Source organism: Barbus barbus (assembly GCF_936440315.1).
Source record: "Barbus barbus genome assembly, chromosome: 25".
NCBI classification, from domain to species: domain Eukaryota; kingdom Metazoa; phylum Chordata; class Actinopteri; order Cypriniformes; family Cyprinidae; genus Barbus; species Barbus barbus.
Window position 1 is genome coordinate 7,970,361 of NC_136753.1, and position 20,108 is coordinate 7,990,468.

The 20,108-nt window shown below is 36.8% G+C and overlaps 1 protein-coding gene across 1 annotated transcript in view; it reads right to left on the reverse strand.

Moving 5' to 3' along the window:
- Positions 1 to 726: 726 nt before the first annotated feature.
- Positions 727 to 20,108, reverse strand: part of LOC306845408 (inositol polyphosphate-4-phosphatase type I A-like) — a 44,190-nt gene continuing 24,808 nt past the window's right edge. Inside the window, exons 12-23 of the mRNA XM_079378186.1 lie at positions 18,203 to 18,311; positions 16,127 to 16,313; positions 15,790 to 16,005; positions 13,105 to 13,390; positions 12,072 to 12,107; positions 10,717 to 10,889; positions 10,037 to 10,160; positions 9,586 to 9,853; positions 9,323 to 9,420; positions 9,119 to 9,231; positions 8,158 to 8,312; positions 727 to 2,192 (exon numbers count right to left, since the gene is read on the reverse strand). Of these exons, the coding sequence (XP_079234312.1) occupies positions 2,060 to 2,192; positions 8,158 to 8,312; positions 9,119 to 9,231; positions 9,323 to 9,420; positions 9,586 to 9,853; positions 10,037 to 10,160; positions 10,717 to 10,889; positions 12,072 to 12,107; positions 13,105 to 13,390; positions 15,790 to 16,005; positions 16,127 to 16,313; positions 18,203 to 18,311 (1,898 nt within the window). The 3' untranslated portion in view covers positions 727 to 2,059. The remainder of the gene's footprint in view (positions 2,193 to 8,157; positions 8,313 to 9,118; positions 9,232 to 9,322; positions 9,421 to 9,585; positions 9,854 to 10,036; positions 10,161 to 10,716; positions 10,890 to 12,071; positions 12,108 to 13,104; positions 13,391 to 15,789; positions 16,006 to 16,126; positions 16,314 to 18,202; positions 18,312 to 20,108) is intronic.

A 20,108-nucleotide genomic window follows, 5' to 3' on the forward strand; every position in this document is an offset into this window, starting at 1 on the left:
TTTCTTTTTTTGCCCTCAGGATAGTCATCAGCATATTGGTGATGCCAGTTTTTCTGCTTTTCTAATTGTTTTCTACATTTTGATGTATAACAGCCTAAGTGTGCAACACTCTTCTTGAGATTACTTTGTACAGGTAACGGCAGTGACATTTGTAATTTTTGTTACTTCCATAATCATCCATTTTCTTCTCTAATGTGGTGTGTTTGTTATTGAACGAAGCTACAAATACAATACTTTGGAAATAGATGTCAATGGCTTCATAAAATGGTTGAATCTCTGTCTGATTTGGTGTCTACAGAACACAAGAGGGCAGCAGAAGCTCATCAGGGGAGCAATGATGAGATACTGAATTTTGTTGTGGGCAATCATCATGGGATCAGGGATTGTCTGGTAAGTGTGTCCGCCTTTGGCTGGCGGGAGCCGAAATTACACCAATGGTGCCAAAAATCAAGTTTCCCTAAAGATGGCCTTTCAAAAAAGTACTAAGTACTCTATATTAGTAGTAATGGTACCATTACGAACATAAAGCATCTTTTTCTATTGAAGGACATTCTAAAATAACCTTGAATTTTGACAAAACTTTTCAAACCAACATGTAAATTGTTGTTAAAAAAAGTAATGCATTGCTTATAGTCGATATTTAACCATGTTTTAGATCCCAAGAAGCACAGAGACAGAAAAAGACATGCTTTATCACGATAAGAAGTACACAACAGATGTCACTGGTCTTATATTCTCTCTTTAATGGCATCAGATATTGATGACAGCATTTTAATACAGCAGAACTCTGTTCTAGACAGACATAATATATCGAAGAGGGCATCATAAAAGATATAAGGTCATTACCATAAAAAGAAATAAATACAAATCAAGAGCAATCCAAAAAATCTGTGAGCATCTCTCTTAAATAACGGTGTATAAACATACAATAACTGAAACAACATCAGTGTCAAAAACAAGAAATGACAACAGTGATATGCACGACAAAACTTTTAATAAAACAAATAATTTGCACAACTGTAATAGATTCACATTTCACAGTCAATTTCACAGGTGCTTAGCACTGTACTGTACTGTCTCCATGAATCTATATTATATTTCTGAATGTACCTCTTATTAAAAGGAGTACAGCACAAAAAGACAGGATCATCTATGAGTCGTTGCTGCCAGCTGAACACAGTGATACACTGATCTCGCATCGCTTCGCTGGTCCATAGAAGAAACGATCCAGAAGTGCATTCTTTTTACTTGAAGAGGGCATTGTTTTCATAAAGGACGACCTCAGAGTTAAAGCAACTGAGAGGATGGACCATGCATGATCAGTCTGAATGTATGAGGTTTAAAAAAAATTAATAAAACACACAATGCTAACCTAAAAAAGGCCTGGTTTGTTTCCCAACAATTCTTCTGCTGGTCTATGGGAGAATGGGAAGTGACCATTTGAAAATGGTGGAGCCTCAATGTACACACACGAGAGGAATAAACAAGGCAAGAAGAGTCATGTGACAACTCTTAAGCCATCACACTGATTACTGTAATACTGCAGTAGGTGTTGCTTAAACTAAACGCACTACAGTTTGCTATTGATAGTCAAGAATACAACATGAAATACAGCATAAATGTCTAAACTCTCCACTATGCATTATAAAGGGCCAGGATTCCAATATATATATATATATATATATATATATATATATATATATATATATATATATATATATATATATAGCGAAAATGACTAAACCCTTCATTGTGCACTACAGAGAGCCATAATACAGCATTACGTGTATGTGCAGTGATATTGAGCTTATGAAAGAGAACTGATCAAGTGTGCAGTCTTTTGCTACTAATACAAATCAATGCAGTCAGCATTTTCACTTCAAACTCACACTTGAAATGTAAATGTTCAATAACTATCGGTGCAAATTGAAATAGCCTATGCATGGAGCGGATTTACTGTAGCTTAGCTTGAAGAAAGCTCCGATTTCTAATGTTCAGGACATGTGTCACATCATAATTAATGATCCTACTGTATTATAGCTAAACAAGAGTCATCTCGTCAAGTATCCACTTTTCCGAAAGTGCCATCGGGAGGTCTGTAATGTTTAGGAAAGGCCTTCAGCTGCAGACAGTTAAAGGCATACTTGCGACATCCAACGTTCTTCATGGTATTCTCACGGCGGCAGCCTTCACTGGTAGGGGAAAGGGGCGGGATTGAGTGTATGAAAACAAACAGAACATGAAGCAATGTTTAGAAAAATCACAAGCAAAAATTAGCACAGCCACAGAAGATGGCAGCAGACATCTCAGCAGTGTTAAGAGCGTGAGTATTATAGGTGAACACAGAATGAGGGTGGCGAAAGCGAATAAACAAACAAACCACGTCACAATACAGTTAACATAAGTTGAAAATGCTAATGTTTTTTTAGGTAGCACACAGGCAGTTAATGCTCTGAAGCAAATTTGACAGAAATGAAAATAAATAAGATCAGCAGGCTACATCGGTTGTGTATTAGGGTATGGCAAATAATTACATTTGATCAGGCCAACTATTGCACATGTCCTTCTTATTGGGATTCCAAAAATTCTGATTTAGAACTGAACTTAATGTTTTATACAAATAAATATATTCTTTCAAAAATGTGCTTACACATAAATATATTAGAAATATTAATATAATAACAATAAAGCAATTCATATAAACTTCTTTAGTGAGTCAGTTAGCATGGTTTGGTACGATTTACTCAGGTGTAGGCCTTTGTCTACCAAACTGACCAGTTAGAAATTCAACTTCAGTGCAATGTGTCCTTCTCATGTTGTTTCGAACCCGTATGACTGACTTTCTTCCAAAAGAACACAAAAGGAGAAATTCTAAATAATGTTCAAGCTGCTTCATACAGTGAAAGTGGATCGGAACAGAAGCAGAGGCTATCAAGCTCAAAAAAATGTTACTGAAAAGAGCAGCTTGAACACTCTACTAAATATCTCTTTTTAAATTCCACTACAGAAATTAGATTTTTTTTTATTCTAGTGAATTCCAAAATCAAAATGTTACTTGCAAGAGACCTTTTTAGTTTGCGACTAAAAGAGCATGATGCTCAATTCACACGCTTTAGTAAAACGAGGTAGAGCGAAGGAATTTATTTGTGATATTTGAGTATACAGTTATTTTCAAATACTGTTTAAAAAAAATATTGAAATAATTTCCATATGTTGTAAGAAGCATAAAAACAACTCTGCATATATTAGGATGATTCTCAGAGAATGAAAGCTCAATAAAAACAAAAGAGCTGGTTCTGAGCACATTCATTATTCAAGCAAACCTAACGAGTCCACAAAACTATTCCCTAATCCAAGATACTTTTTTATTTCCAAAAGCATTCAACAACGTAGTCCATCAATTCAAATCTACAACCTATCTCTAAAACTATGGCTGCAAAATGTTTCCAAAAACGTTTGATTATTATGACTGCCAAGATTAATCAAGAAAAACATCTAGTGCAGCATTCTATTTAGAATGCTATATTTATTCGGTTGAACATTGTAACCATTCACAAACATGTATGCTGTGCGAATCAGTCATTGTTTGCAATAACTTGCAGGTGTGTTTTAATATACATTTTATCAATTAAATTCATAATTGATATTACAATATCATGGGAAACAATCAACAATTTATAATCATGCAGCCCTACCTAAAACCAATGAACAAACTTTAAAACGATCAAAACTAAACTGAGACCTATCCTTAAATTCTATTCGTTAAAACCTACCAATGATATTCAGCCAAACCGTCGGCAATATCTTAGACTGTCCCTGTCTATAACCTATGAAACCAAAACCTTTCTCCAACTTAACAACATAAGACATAATCAGCTCAAAATATTATCCAAAATTATTTAAAACAAACATGGAAAAATCTGGAAGTTTAAGCAAACAAAGCAAAAATAGACTCACAGAGCCACAGCATCATTATAAATGAACCCCTTCAGCATCTCAAATGGAGATATTTTGGGACAGTCAGTTTCTTTATTAGGTCAGATGAAATGCACACTATTCTGAAGCCTGGTGAAAGTTATTTTTAATATATAAAGTTCTTGCAATGGGCAGCTCTTTAGAGCATGTAAGCTCAAGCAGTGCTAACTTGTAAACAGCAGATGTACTGGCCGTGGCATGTGGCCAGACACATTTTACAAAGCACAGAGAGGCCATTTCTAATTTGGCACAAAGGGAAGCACAAAGGGAGTTCTGCTAAATTCTCTCATGGTAAACTTTTACATATAAAATATATCATTTACACATAAAGAAGGGAAGAAATCTGATGATTTGCAGCCTGCATGTCATGATTAGGAAACAGAGTGATTAGATTTGGTAAAACAACATACATTCTATTCATCGTTACTGCATAAGTGTCTTTACTAAAAGCAACACGTGGACGCTATTGTCATCTAAACAGATACATCTTAAGAGACTGTTCCAGATTTGACAAAAAACACCATCTAGCATGTCATTTCCGTCTCAATTTGAGAAAAGAAACAAATTTACAATAATACACTTACAATAATACAACAAGCTGTACATGGTTGTTTTTCAAAATTGTGTATTTCGATGTTAGACTTTAGTGCATTAATGTAAATAAGGTTTGTTTTTACAAATTGAGAGACGAGAACATTGCTAAACCTGGAACATTCCTTTACACAAAATACCTATTAATCCTTGTTATGTACCTCCTGTCAGCTGACAGTGAAAACATCCTTAAAGACGTTAAACAAAATCTTGATGAAAATCAATTCTCAAGTGCATATTTAGATTTCCCTGACTTAAAATACAATCTTATTTGGCCAAATTTAATGGGCTCATTGGAAAGGCTGCAAATAGGTTAGTGCAGACCAATCTTGGTAAAAGAGCAACATGTGTTCTTCCAGCCAAACATGGGAAGACATGGACAAACTTAATACCCTAAAGTGCAATACATTTTTAAAGCAAGTGTGATGATAGGTGAGATTAGCTTTGGCCAGGCCTTATCTTTGCATTTAGATAGAAACACATGGAAGACACAACAAAATCGACCACAAAAATCACTGGAAAATTCCATGATACTGTTACAGAATAACAATCTCTCATTATAGAGTGCAACAGTCGGGTTCCGGAAGTAAAAATCTGTTCATTTTCTCCATAGGGAAATTCATTTTTAAAGATGACTTATGAACTCTTAAAGACAGAATGAGTTGAGATCGAATGGTATATACTTTTGTTGAACGCCCGATCCCATAAAGCACTGCAAATTATATAATTGATTTGCTATGCTGTCAAAATAAACAATAAACAACAAAACTCTTTTGTCCAATTTTGATTACTTTTTCATGATGTTGTGATTCACTTTGTAGCTGCTTGGCATTTTACATGGCTTATTTTTTGAAAATCCCTATGGGAAAAAAAAAAGTGGGAAAAAAAAACCTTCCGGAAAAAACGCCGCTGAAAAAGTGTGTGGCAACTAATGCACTCTATTATATACATATTGAATTGACCACTAGCACAAATATGCATGTGCCTAAAAATAGTTTGTTATAATAACACAAATAAAACAGTTCAATATTATAAGAATAATTAGTATTGAATAAATAAATTCAATGTTAAATCTTTAAATATATATCAATATCCATTTTAAATGAACCCTCTAAAATAATCAGAATATTTGTTATATGTCACAAATTATTGTACAAACTTTTCTCATCCATGATTACTTTTCTCATCCATGATTACTCTATCCATGATAGAAAGAGAGCGAGAGAGAGAGAGAGAGAGGTAAGGCAGAAATGAACACCAAGACCTTTAGATTGGCTGTTAGCAAGAAGAGCTGAATCAACCAGAAAGAATTCTGCATTGTCTGCACACAGCTCCTCACTCAAGAGGAGAAAGAAACAGAAAAACAGAGAAAGGAAGTGCTGAGATAGCCGGAGCGAGGGACAGAGAGAAAGAAAAATGGAAAAGGGGGTCTCAGGCTCAGCTGCAGCGGAGTTTGGCCAGCAGGTAGGCTATGCTGAGGAACACCCAGACGATGAGCAGGTTTGGGCTCAGGGCCAGAAGGGGCAGAGAGTAGAGCAGACTGGGGTCCAGCCTGAAGTCACGTACAGGCAATAAGCCGCTCAGGTTCTTCTGAGTTACCCCCTCCCTGGTCCCAATGCTGCAGAGAGGGGCAGGGACGGGGAAGCGGCAGCAAGGGCCAGAGAGGACAAACAGAACGGGGCGACATGCACAGGATGTGGTGACGTGATATTGGAGTGGTTCCAACATGAATGTAAAGTAAAAATGAGACGACAAATTAATTGCAGACACGATGAAAAGGTGCCGAGTCGAATCCATCCGTCAGATGTGGATGCAAACAAACGTAAATCCAAAAGACATAAAACAGACAATGTGAATTAGGAAAAGAAATACAGACACAGAGAAGGGAAGGAGAGAGAATAAAGAAAGAGAAAATTAAGAGTGATGTTCTGCATCTCTGCCGTTTAAAGTAAAGAAAGTTAAAGAGAGGGGTTCTCCATGTTGGCAGAAGGGGGCGCATGAAGAGCTGATGCTGCCATGCAAATCAAGCGTGCTGCGTCCTCCCAGCATGCAACAGGCCAACAGAGCCATCATAACAAACCAACTGCGAACATAAAAACAATCTTGTGTACAGTGTCTCAGCATCCATCTGTTTTGTATCCAGGCTTGTGAAGGAGAGTGCATTTTTAGGTACAGATAGACTGCTGGCTTTCTTTGAGATTATTCATTTCAAGTCACTCGGCCTCATACGCACACAGGGGACAGCAGCACAGCACAGTGGCAGGTCATGCACAGTGCATTGTGGGTAAATATTTACCTTAACTTCCAATTTATTAACCTTAGTTAATGAATTTGATATTGAACTAACAATGAAGAATTTTTTTTACAGCATTTATTTTAGGTAAGGTAATTTTTTTTAGGGTTTTCCATGTATAAATTCAATATTCTTTACTTTGCTTGAATACATTTATCAAAATCAAAATGTACTGTATAGACTATCATTCAAAAGTTTTGGGTCAGTAACACTTTTTTATTGTTTTTTATAGTCTCTTATTCTCACCAAGGCTGCATTTATGTAAATAAACATACAGTAAAACAGTAATATTGTGAAATTTTATTACATTTTTTTAATAAATATATTTTCAGCATCGATTACTCCAGTCTTTAGAGTCAAATGATCCTTTAGAAATTATTCAAATATTCTGATTTGGTGATTTCTTATTATTGTAAGTGTTGAAAAGAGTTGTGCTGATTGATATTTTTGTGGAAACCATTTAACCTTTTACATCATAAATGTCTTTACTGTCACTTTTAATCATCTGAATGTGTCCTTGCTTAATAAAAGTATTAATTTCTTTCAAAAAAAGGAACCCTTACTAACCAAACAGTGGTGTATGTCGAAGTTAACATTATCTAGAAGAATATATGCTGTAAACTGTGCATTGCTAGTTCATGACACCCAATGCATTAACAAATCTAAATGAATTAAACCTTATTGTAAAGTGTTACCATTGAGTATTTACTGAGACTATATAAAATAGCAGCAAAACCTTCCTGTACTCATCTTGTCTCTTTCATCAGCTTCAACAGGACAGATAAGCAGTTTTCTGTACAAATGTAACTACATGTTTGTTTACATCTGTCCTTAGAATGCACAGGAGACAAGAGGAGACTATGTGACAAAACTGACAATTTTATACCCTTATTTATAAGCACAGAACATCTGGCAAGCACACAGCCAAACAAATCAGCAGATTCAAAGTTTCAGCAGTTTCCTCACACTCTACAGGAGCAATTTATTTGTGTTTACGCCTCTCGTAGAGCGTGGAGAGAAGGGTTGAAAGATGGAAGGGTGGAGTGGGAAGGAACAAACACCCTAAACAAGTGAGTAAATATAAAAGCAATGAACATATTAGGCCACATAAGCCACAGAGCAATAAAGACAGAAAAGTGTTACTGAAAACACCAAGAAGCTACAAGCAATGAGGGATGATGCACTGGAGGGGATCCTTCAGAGAGAAAGAGGAAGGAAGAAAAAGAAAAAGAAAGGCACATCCCCAAAGCGTGCGATGCTTATGAAATCAAGTGCAGGCAGTTGTTCAGGAGTCTTACCTGCGCATGCAGTCGAGAGCCTGGGTGAAGACCTGCGGGGCCATGCCATGCTCGTGCTGCAGGATCAGACACTGCTCCAAAGTCACTGACATAGCAGTGCGGTCCTTGGCACTTTTACAGCTGGTAAAACGTACTCCATTTAGTCGCCGACAAATCTGAGTGAAGGAGCACAAATACTGCATTACAGCCTACCGCATATTCACATTTACTCCAGTTCAGCATTCAAGTATCTTTTGAAAATGGCACTAGAACCCCTTAAAGGCCTTCAGATGCAAACTCTGTATCCTGTCTCCTAATATTTTATGATTTTAGCACTTAACTTATTTTTTATAAATGTCATGTAAACCGACGGATATTATCAGACTACAACTGGCCTCAATGTTGTGCGCTTTTGTCAAAAGACAGAGGTGACGTGCGATGTGTATTTTTAAGACACTGTAGCTCGACTCCACAAAAAACCCAATGTAGCTTAATTATAACTAAACATGCAAAATTACTGAATGTGATCAGCCAACCTGAACAAGCAATATGCCTACTGAATGTGCATAAGACTGCAGCAAAATGCATCAATGCAAATTACATTTTGTAAAATGTTGACGTCTATTGGATTACCAGAAACGAAGATTTTTTCTTTCAGGGTTTTACATAGGTTTGCAGTTTCTTTTTTTTCTCTAATAACTATAAAATAATTGTGTGATAAAGAGAACTGCTGTGATTAAAATGGAGTGAAAAAGGAAACCTCACAACATAAACATTTAATATTTCTATTTTCAGAGGTGTCAGTACAAATGAGATGAACCAAATGAGATGTTTTTGCACTCAAACATGAATTTTATTCTATTTAATTTCGGACATGAAAACTATGGGTGATTAAACTTTTCTTTGTTTTTTTAATGAGAATAGTTTTAAATGAAAACAATGCAATTATTTGAATATAATTTAGTAGTAGAAGAACTGTTACCTCTGCAGCCTGCCACAAGATGTCTACATTTTTATTTTTCCTAGCATGAACATTTTGACCAAGGAACCGCAACAGCTCTGGGAGACACGTCTGACTGCGAGAGTGAGGAAGACCTGCCAAAATTAAAACCAGAGTGACTTATAATTCAAATTTATTTTTGTTATGCAGAGAGGAAAAAAACATAAGAGAAGAGTGATGACTTACAGTCGTCAGGTAAAACCTCTTTGAACTGCTGGTAGTAAGAGCTAAGACGTGCCAGGCTCTCCACATTGATGAGCTCCTGAAGTGACGTGTCTCCAAACCTACGACACAAACATTTTGATTTTCCCTTTAGATATCTTCAATATGAACACAAATGTATGACAAACTGAAAAAGAGATCAGATAAATCAAACAATTATGATATAATGTTATTTGTTGATGTTATGCAAGCACTCTTGAGGGGTGTTTTACATAATCAGGACTCACTTCTCTGCGAGCGTTTGCTGCTCGTTGATGCCCACGTTGAACAGCACCGGCTGTACCCGCAGCAGCATGCCGTTCTGGATCTCCCTTGGCAATGCATCAAACATGCTTCCCGGGAGCGGGATTCGAACGTTGAACCCGTCTCTATTTCCGGTGATCACTGGCAGCATGTCGGGGGAAGAGGTAGAGATGGCCTGTGTCACCTTGAACGTCACGTTCCGAAGATCCATTATTCCGATGTTCATGTCCTCTAACATGGCTAACTCCTCTCCTGTAAAACATACACAGTAGCCAGTGTAACATGTTACCAAAACAGAGCGCTTCACTCACATAGAAATAATGAATAAGAATTGTGTTCTAAATGAGTTTACATAACACAAGTGAATCAGTGGTCACTGTGTATCCAGGTTCAAAGTATGACCACACTGTAGCATGTGTGTAAGTGTGTGTTTACCATAAGTACTTAATAGGCACTCGAACTGAGCGAGCAGACCGATGGTGTAAAGCTGTCTCAGGAAACCGTCGTCACGGAGACAGTTTCTCAGTTTGATGATGAAGCCACAAATTAGAGCTGTGAGCTTGAGAGAGGCAAAAAGACAGAAAAATACAGAGCAAGACATTAGTCAGAGAAAAACAGGTGTAGAGGAACAGTTCACCCAAAAACATTATGACATTCCAAACCCAGTTCCTCCTCATCTCGTTCCAAACCCGTAATGCTTTGGAATATGGTAATATGGTAAAAAGAAGCTCAAACTTGCTTGCTAATGAGGTTTGTTCTTGTGCGTCAAGCTGCCGTTTACCATATTTGATGTGCTCTGTGATGTGCTTAATGTTTTTAGATGTAAATAAATTAAATCTGTTCATCATATAAAACAATTGTTTATTTTCAAAAGACTTGAATTAAACCGCTCGATTAATATCAATTTATTTTTAGTCTTTTTGAATTGGCTTTCGTTTCAGTGACCGACATCTCTCGCTCAAGTTTTATTGAAAAATATCTTAATTTGTGTTTTGAAGATGAACCTAAGTCTTCTAGGCTTGGAAAGACGTGAGGTCGAGTAAATTATTTTTAAGGGTGAACTAATCCTTTAAGGTTATGGAGGTGTTCACTAATGTGTGTGTTTGAGAACTAACTGTCTGGCAGAAGACCACGTCTCGGCGGTACTGCAGGTTGAGGTCCATTGCGATGGTGGGTGCGCTGTCTTGCATGAGCAAGAAAACCATCGACTTCTTGGCTTTGTCGCTCATCATGGCCACACACTCCGTTAGGGTCGTCAAGAGGGGATACAGAGCCTCGCTCCACTCACCTGACACACAAAAAAAATCTGCTGCTAATATCTTTATTAAACATCAAATATTTACATGTTTCTTTAAATTCTCATGTTTCACTTTAAAAGACCCCCATGAAATCAAAATTTAAGGTTTGTTACTTTTAGTCTGTTTATTAGCCCAAAGATTTAAATTGTCATCATTCACCCTCATCACTGAAAAAAATTATTCACTGAATTTACTAAATGTTTTTAATTGCAATCAATTTATTTCTACATTTAAATAAACAAATTTAATTGACTAACTTTCAACATATTTAAAAAAAATTAAATGTAGCTAAAATAAATCGTTTGTGACCACTCACCTTAAAAATGACTTCCATTTATCTTTAAAAGCACAAATGCAGATATTTTTAAATGAAACCTGAAAGATTTCTGCCCTTTCACTGAAAGTCCATTACACTAAACTTTTAAGTTCATTAAAGACATTGTAAAAGTAATCCATATGAATCAAGCAATTTATGCTGAACAAATAAATTGTAAACCAAAGCTCAAATGTGCTTGAGTGATGTCTGAGAACCAAGGAAGTTACGTGAGTGCAAGTTTGAAGAACCAATGAGGTTTGAGCTTCCCCTGGCCATAATTGATGTGCTCTATGTATCTGCATTTAGGTTTTAAAGACCATGAGGGTGAGTAACTGATGACTGTATTTTAATTTTTTGTGTGAACTAACCCTTTAAGGTCATCTCTATACTAGTTTAATAGTAAACATTAACAAAAATGGATTTTAGGAGATATATGCACAACGTTTACAATCCATCTTTTTCAGGAATACAGACTTAAAAAGGTGATGAGATATTTTTCCAATTAAATTTCTAGAACTGCTAATATGCTTCCCGTAAGAGTGAATTATTTTTTAATATACTATATAATGTATACTTTTTAGTATACATTATATAGGACATTTAAAAAAGGGATAAACACTTGATGTCATGCCCCGACTTCCTGTTTAAATAAAATTTAACACATCAGGGGTAACAAGCCAATTCACAGGGACTTTAAAAGTAAACATGGGCAGACAGAGTTCAGGAAACAGTAGCAATGACAAGTTTACAAGTAACACAATTAACAAGGATGCACAACAACAACAGATGTGACAAAAGTAAACACTAATTCAGCAAAAGCGCACAAGCTTAAGGAGGGAGGGGAAGGGACTCCTACCTGGGTAACTCTCCTCTCCACTCCTGCTGCTGCCATCTAGAGGATGGAGGATGAGGCAACATGCAACAGTTAACTTAGCGAGTGCAACTAGCATAGCGCACACACATAGACATTGAACACAATGTAAGACAACAGCAACTTTAAAACAGAACAACTACTGTTTTTTCCACTCAAATGCTGCATAGGTTTGCCTAGATACAATATGCAAGTAAATAATATTCGCAGCTGCCTGGTTGATTTCAACCATACACACAAGCTAATGATTTCATAGTCATTATATAATGCAAAAGGCTACTGTAAAATCACAGCACTGCCAAGTGACTAACTGGCACAGACATCCAGCACCAGACAGACAGCCTGTGAGCCTGTTAGCCAGCCAGCCAATCAAACGAGAGCACCCGGTCACATGTTCACAGTAGGCAAATATGCTGGGTCAAACAACACAACGTTCCAGAAACATGTTTCAGAGACATGGCACATCAACAGAGAGTCACACAGAGTCAACACACATTCATTAACATAAACTGTGGAATTCACTTGAATTCAGTATGCTTTTCCATATATTCATATTGCTTTGTTTTGGCAAAGAGTAAACAAATATACACATTCTACTAGACTCAAATCAGACAACATGCACAATGATGCGTAACAGATACCTAGGTAGAAAATACAGATGATGAGGTGGATTAGAAACAATGGGAGAAGAATTTCAAGCCACAACCAGTCAAGTAAAAGTAATATAATGCTAGTTGCTATGGCAGCATGCAAACCTGTTTGAAGATGAAAACAGAGACTAAAAGTGTAATAACTAGAAAAGAAAGAAGAGATGAGTATGTACATTTGTTAGTGTCTGTACCACTATAGAAACACAATGGACAAGCAGCAGAGTGCATGTGAAGCAGAGTGCAGAAAGGCAGAAAAATATAACATTTGAAATTGATGAGACTCTGCCAAATAAACCCGATGCTGTTCTTAAAAATATAACAGAGAGAAAGAGAGAGAAGGTGTGAATAAAACCGTGAAAGGCACCTACAGGCATGCGTTTCTGCATTAACAGGGCATGCAGGGTTCAGATCGGGTGGTGAAGATGATGATCGTGAAGGTGACTGTTGTTGGACCGAGGAAGGCTCCTCCATGCAGACAGGGTTGATCCAGAAGGCTTTTGTTTTCCCATTACCTTTCTTACTGGTGCCACTTTGTTGGTCAGTCTGGAACATGTCCTCACAGCTGCTGCTGTGCAAACGATCCCTCTGCAGCAGTTTGTCCACTCGCTGGATGATACACTCCAGACTTTTATCAACATTCCCCCACACCTTTTCCTGTGACAAAAAAACTGTTTGTACAAAGTGCACTTCTTGGGCACAAAAACATGGATGAAAACATTTTTAAACAAAATGATGCACTCATTCAGAGATTTCGGTCCCCCAAAATTTTAACACTTCAAAAAATTCATAACAACACAGTAAAAGTAATCCATCTGAATCGAGCGGTTTAAGCCAAGTCTTCTGAAGTGACACAATCACTTTATATGATTTAATTTAGGCTTTTATTTACATTGTTAAATGGTAAAAGTTGTGTTTTTGCTGTGTTTTATGTGTAAGACAGTGAAAGCATGCATTTTTTTAAATAATAATAATAATGTTTATTGTTTTAGGAAAAATTGTTAATTTAGGGATTTCTGGGGAGTATTTTCTTTATCAATTTTCATCTGGGTTTCAATAAAAGCAATATTGAGCAAACCTGATCAAATGAAACCTGAATCCAAATGTGACAGTAAAACTTTTACATTGTCACACAAAAAAAAAAATATTTGAAATAATATTAATTTTGAATGATTTATTCATTAAAGAATCCTAAAAAAATTTTTTATATGATATCCACAAAATATTTAGCTGTAAAACGGTTTTCAAGATTGCTAATAATAAGAAATGTTTCTTCCACACCAAATCAGCAAATTAGAATGATTTCTGAAGGATCATGTGACACTGAAGACTGGAGTAATGACAGGAATTGCCATCACAGGAATTAATTACACTTTAATATACTAAAATAGAAAATAGTTATTTACAATAGTAATAATATTTCACAATATGACTCTTTTTACTGTATGTTTGATCAAATAAATGCTTGGCAAGCATAAGAAACTTCTTTCAAAAACTTTGACATCAAACTTTTGAATGGTAGTATATAGATGTGTCAAGATAAATTATAGATCTGAACTAATCAGATTACAAAAGATTTTAATTAATTAATTAATAATACATCCAAACTGCTGTCTGAGAATGGTGAAAATCTAGAAACAACAAAGTGTGAATATTGTCTGTAAATATTTTACACTTTATTTAAAATATATTTTATAGTTTACTTTAAAGGTGGGGTACATATAGAAAACCCAGTAGCAAAACAAACTTGTAGCCAATCAGCAGTAAGGGGCGTGTCTACTCATGATGCGAGGAGAGAGCGTTGAGTGCACATGATGGACATAAGCCGAGCCAAGCAAACAGAAAGATAGAGATGGCGGATAAAAAACAAAAGAGGAAAACGTCTGTGGAACAAAAGAAGGCTTACACCGTGTGTACACCGGATGCCGCGCCGCAACAGCTAAAGTCTGTCTACACTGGATGCGACAAAGTGACCGTTGAAAATCATTTGAAATTTGTGTCAATATGTCATAAATAGAACGCAGCAGCAGTTTACTTTCGGGGATTTGGCGTGTCGTGGGCATCCAGTATAGACAGCATCACTGATTAGGAGTTCTACAGTATTTTGTCGCGCCCCACTGAACCGCACCGCTCGCATCTGGTGTAAACACGGTGTTATGATAAGGCTACAAGGACCCGTGTAAATATCGGAGCAGCTTTCCAGTGCTGGAGAGAATTGAAGGAGCGGGAAGGCCTGCAATCGGATGCCGAGATTGCTTTGTTTCATCTCGATAGGCGAGTAACATTGCTTTGCTTTGTTTCACAGAACTAATCGTTGCCTGGGATGCGTACGTATGTGTGGAGCGGAGCTATCAAAATAGGGGCGAGACCCTTTTGCAGTAGGGGCGTGTTTGTTTTGGTGATTTCAAATATCAACATTGGCTACCAGAAATCACTTACCCCACTTTTAAATTGTTATGTTATAATTAATGCTGGGCAACGATTCATCGTGATTAATCGCATCCAAAAAATAAGTTTTTTTATATGAAATGTGTGTATTGTGTATATTTATTATGTATATAAAGACACACACATACAGTATATATATTTAAAATATTTACATGTATATATCTATATTCAAATAATTTATATTAACTAATTGAAACTGAATATTAAATATATAAATAAAATAGTGAATTTCTCACAGTACACACACATAAGGGTAGTCGTGGCCTAATGGATAGAGAGTTGGACTTGTAACCCAAAGGTCGTGGGTTCGAGTCTCAGGTCCGGCAGGGATTTGAGCAAGGCACCAAACCCCCAACTGCTCCCCGGGTGCCACAGCCCACTGCTCCGGGTGTATGTTCACTACTGTCTGTACACTTGGATGGGTTAAATGCAGAGCACAAATTCCGAGTATGGGTCACCATACTTGGCCACACACCACTTCCCCTTTTTTTTTTTTTTTAATTATGTACACAAAAACTTTTATTTTGGATGTGATTAATCGTGATTACTCGTTGCCCAGCACTAGTTACAATACATTTGTTGTTAATAGGCCTCTAAAGCTTTCTTACCCACTCTTCCTCATGCCAATCAACTTGGAGGGATGCACGACTGTTCCTCCCGCTCCATTTGGCCAGTAGTGTGTCCTGATCATTCCTCAGCACCACCTGCTCTGAGTCAGCAGAGGGTGAGTTTTTAGAGGCAATGTATTCGGGTCTAGCTGCGTTCAGGGCCTGCACTGCAGACGCCAGCAGTTTACAGTCACACACCATCACCAGCTGCCGTGTCTGAAAGTGAGAGAGAAAAAGTGCTTATAATGTCCGCTTCAGACCATACTGGGTCCAAATTAGAAAAATTAAATGTGTTAATTTGTATCATCAAATGGATAAAAAGTACTCTGACACCCACCTTATCCGCTAGGATGGCGAGGGTTCTCTCCATGCCGTTAGCAGAGCGTTCTTTAGCAGAACGAGACAGGCGCTCAGCGTAGTAGCTGACCTGAGTCTTGAGCGTGTTGATATGGGAGATGATCTCTTTGGCACGGACAATATCCTGAGGGATGTAGACGATGGACTGGGAGCTGGACAGAGCACTGCTGCTAGACCAGAGAGAGCTTGGTTACTTAAACACACCATACAAGCAATAAACACACCTGCACTTCACTACATTAGTGCACAACAACAGACAGATAATGATTGTGCATTTCATTCAGACAGTGATGCTCCAGAGACTTTGACAAGTACCAAACACTTCAGGTCCTCAATCTTGATTTTTCAGAGCAAAGAGAACAAGGTGCTCAGGGATGAACAAACGGGGTCATTTGTGCTGCAGGAGAATTGTGCCATCAGTCCTTTAAATGGCAGATCTGTTTCACCAAGTGCTTCTATACAATACAAAGGTGCAGTGGAGTGTGTTTGTACATCTTCGTTGAACAGACAGTATAATTTCAGGAAACACATAAGGCTGAGTGAACCTGTAAAGCACCATGTCATATTTCACCTCCGTTTTAAACGTGATATGCAAGACATTGCATTTTGCATGAAGAATTTTTTTTTTTTCTTCTATTTTTAGGGTCCATTACTTTTAGTCCTATTTTTTTCACTGAGATAGTCACTGCAAAAAACATGTCAAAAATAAATGTAAACCGTAAAATATTTCATATATTACTTAAATTGTAAAATAAAGTGTTGCTAATTAAATATAATGGTACTGAATTTAATTTATGCTGAGAATGAGATTTTTCTAAATTAAATTAATGAGAAACTCGTTTAATTTTTATGAATATCGTGTCACTATGCAAAAATAAATAAATTAAATGACCCTAAAATATATGCATAATTGTCTTTATGCATAATTATATATGCTTATATGTTTTAGGGACTAACTACTGTACAACCCAGACATCTATACAGGAGATTCCCCCAGTTATTGCAGTACAACAGCTTAGAAATGTAACAATCAACCTGAGGTTATAAATGACAAAAAAAAAAAAGATTAAACAAGAAGCACAGAGATATATATATATATATATATATATATATATATGTGTGCTCAGCAAAAGTCAATTATGTGACTTTTTACTCAAACACACAGACTCCTATTACTCTTTTGTAGCGGCTACAGAAAAGGGATGATGGAATCACAGAATAATGAATATCGTTCCGTTTCAAAACATAGAGGCACTGTAGGCATCATATGCGCTCATCCGGCTCAAAGCCTGTTTCAGAACATAGGCAATCTAATTATGTTGCCTCCAAATTTTAAGACAACATTGAAGGCAACCCCAAAATGCATTAGATGAGCTCTGGTTATAATGCTGCAGCCCACTAGGTTTTAAATCAGAGATGTCATGCAGTAAATGGCACAAAAAACAAACAAACAAACACAAAAAGTTCAAACTAACTCACCATTCCTCCTCATAAATGCTGATTAGAAAGCAAAAATGCAATTAAAACTTATGAAAAATAAACTAAGAGTGTATCTTAAAAGGGAAACTGCTACTGATGTAACACTAGCAAACCAACACATAACCAAAAGCAGCCCAGGCCAGAAGGTGACAAACACTAATGAGAGCAATGACTTTGAAAGTAGAATATACATTCTACATTATTAACAGGCAAGAAGTACAGTACAGTTATAAATACAATAGTTAGCTAGAAAATCACTAGTGCGATTTTTAAATGTTCCTAAAGGTTTTTTTAATAGTTTTATCCTTAATGAATGAACTCACACAAATTTATTTCCTGTTAACATATTACACAAAAAAGGAAACAGATCAAATTTACTTAAGTGAAACTACCAGACAGCTGTTTAACAAAACGGATCTAAACTGCCATCTGTGACTTAGGTCATTACCACAAACTTAATTCACATGATAGCTCTTCCTTCACATGCAACACATGCATGTACATGTGAACACATACGTACAGTACACTCTCATATCTTGCATATTTTCAAAATTAGATAGTTTCAAATGTGACTTACACTTTTTTTGCCTCCTCAAATTTCTGTAATAGTTTCCGCAAACCACCGTTTTTGAAGCCCTGGCAGTGAGCTGCAGGGGCCCCGAGCGTAACCACATCGTAGGTGTGATCTAGATGCACAAACACACACATACATGTCACAAAATGAACAACTTAGTTCTTAATATGTATTTATTGTCAGTAATTGAAAATAACTGAATACCAGTGACCCTGCACACTGACAAGAAGATCAGCAGTGTAACATACATGTATCTCACACTAATCTGGACATCCCTCAGAGTTAAAAATGATAAAAGAGTTTAAAATAAGAAATAAAGTCGCAGATATAAAGTTTTGAAATATAAAGCCACATTAAGAGATTTGCCCCCGGTTTCACAGACAAGTCTTAAGCCTAGTCCCTGACTAAAATTTAAGTCTGAGCTGTTTGAACAAAGAAACTTGTACTGATTTTGAAGTATGTCAGTGCCCTTGTTTTGTCTCAAGATGCATACCAGTAATGTTTTTTTTCTAAGGAATGTCTATAAAAATTACCTTAAAATCCTAATTGAACTATGGCCTAATCCTGGTTTAAGATAATCCCTGTCTGTGAAACCGGGCCATAAATTCACAATGGGGAGATTGCACTTCAAAACATACATTTGGAATAACAAGAAAAAGTTGCATTCTGAGATAAATTGCAATTATGAGGGGAAAAAAAAGTGATGAGAAGTCACATTGTGAGTAATGAGGTCACATTGTAATATATAAAGTCATAATTGGGAGGCACAAAGTCATCGTACGAGATATACATTTGCAAATATGTAAAATAGTTGCAGTGTGAAATACAAAGTAAAGTTACATTATGAGATAAACAGTCACAAATACATAAAAAAGTCACAAGACATTGAATTGAATATTAAGTCAAAAGTGAGATACAGTCGTACTGTGAGATAAAAAGTCATAATTATGCGAAAAAGTCATGAGAAACTGCACTGTAATATGTACAAAGTTCTGTCATGAAACTCTAGATGGCGCAGGCCAATAGGTTCTAACTCAATCTGATATCATTTCATCATCATTAACATGGCACAGCTGATGAGCCAATGAGCTTGCTGCTCAACTTCAAAGACTATAGAAAAAATGAAGACGGTTCATTCCTATATTCATGAACGGGAGACACTGCAACGCACAATATGGCAGAGTAGTCCCAACTTCTAAATGAAAGAACCAATCACTGATTAGTAAAGTCATTGCATCACTGCAGCAGCTGTTAGAAGCTCTGGTTCCAATAGAAACCTGAGGCTAGACAAGCCAATGCACATGCGCAGTCATAAGCGTGCTATAACTGCACATGTGCATTGGCTGGTCTAGCCTGAAAAATAAGCTTTTTTGTTGCCGATTTGAAATATGCAATTTAATTGCGAGTTCAGGGAGCGGTTTTTGAGATTTCAGGATTCCCCCATTTATTTAGATAGGACTAGGTCTTGTATGAGCTGCCCAGAGGTGTTGCAAATATGGCTGCTGAGTGAACAGACTTTTCTTGAAAGAGACTGCCAACATTCAAATACTTGGCTAGTGCTTGCTGTAGCAGTTGAGCTCGTTTCAGAAACGCTCCACCTTCCCCAGCTCCACCTGTACAGATCTGCTACAGGGAACAGTCATGTATGTTATATATGGGGGCTGTTTCATATATGTTGTATGAGCAGCGGCAGAAATGTTTCTTTCATGTAGCACTATAGCTTGGGAAGTGTAATTGCAAGACTGGGGGGGGGGGCAAATCTAAAAGAACATCAGTGATCGTCTGAGTGCGTGTTTGTGTTGAGTGTATGAAAACTTCTGTATGAGCGACTATTTACATGTGCTAAGTGCTCTGAATAACACCTCCTACTGCCTGCTGGGATTGACTCAGTCAAGAGCACATACACCAA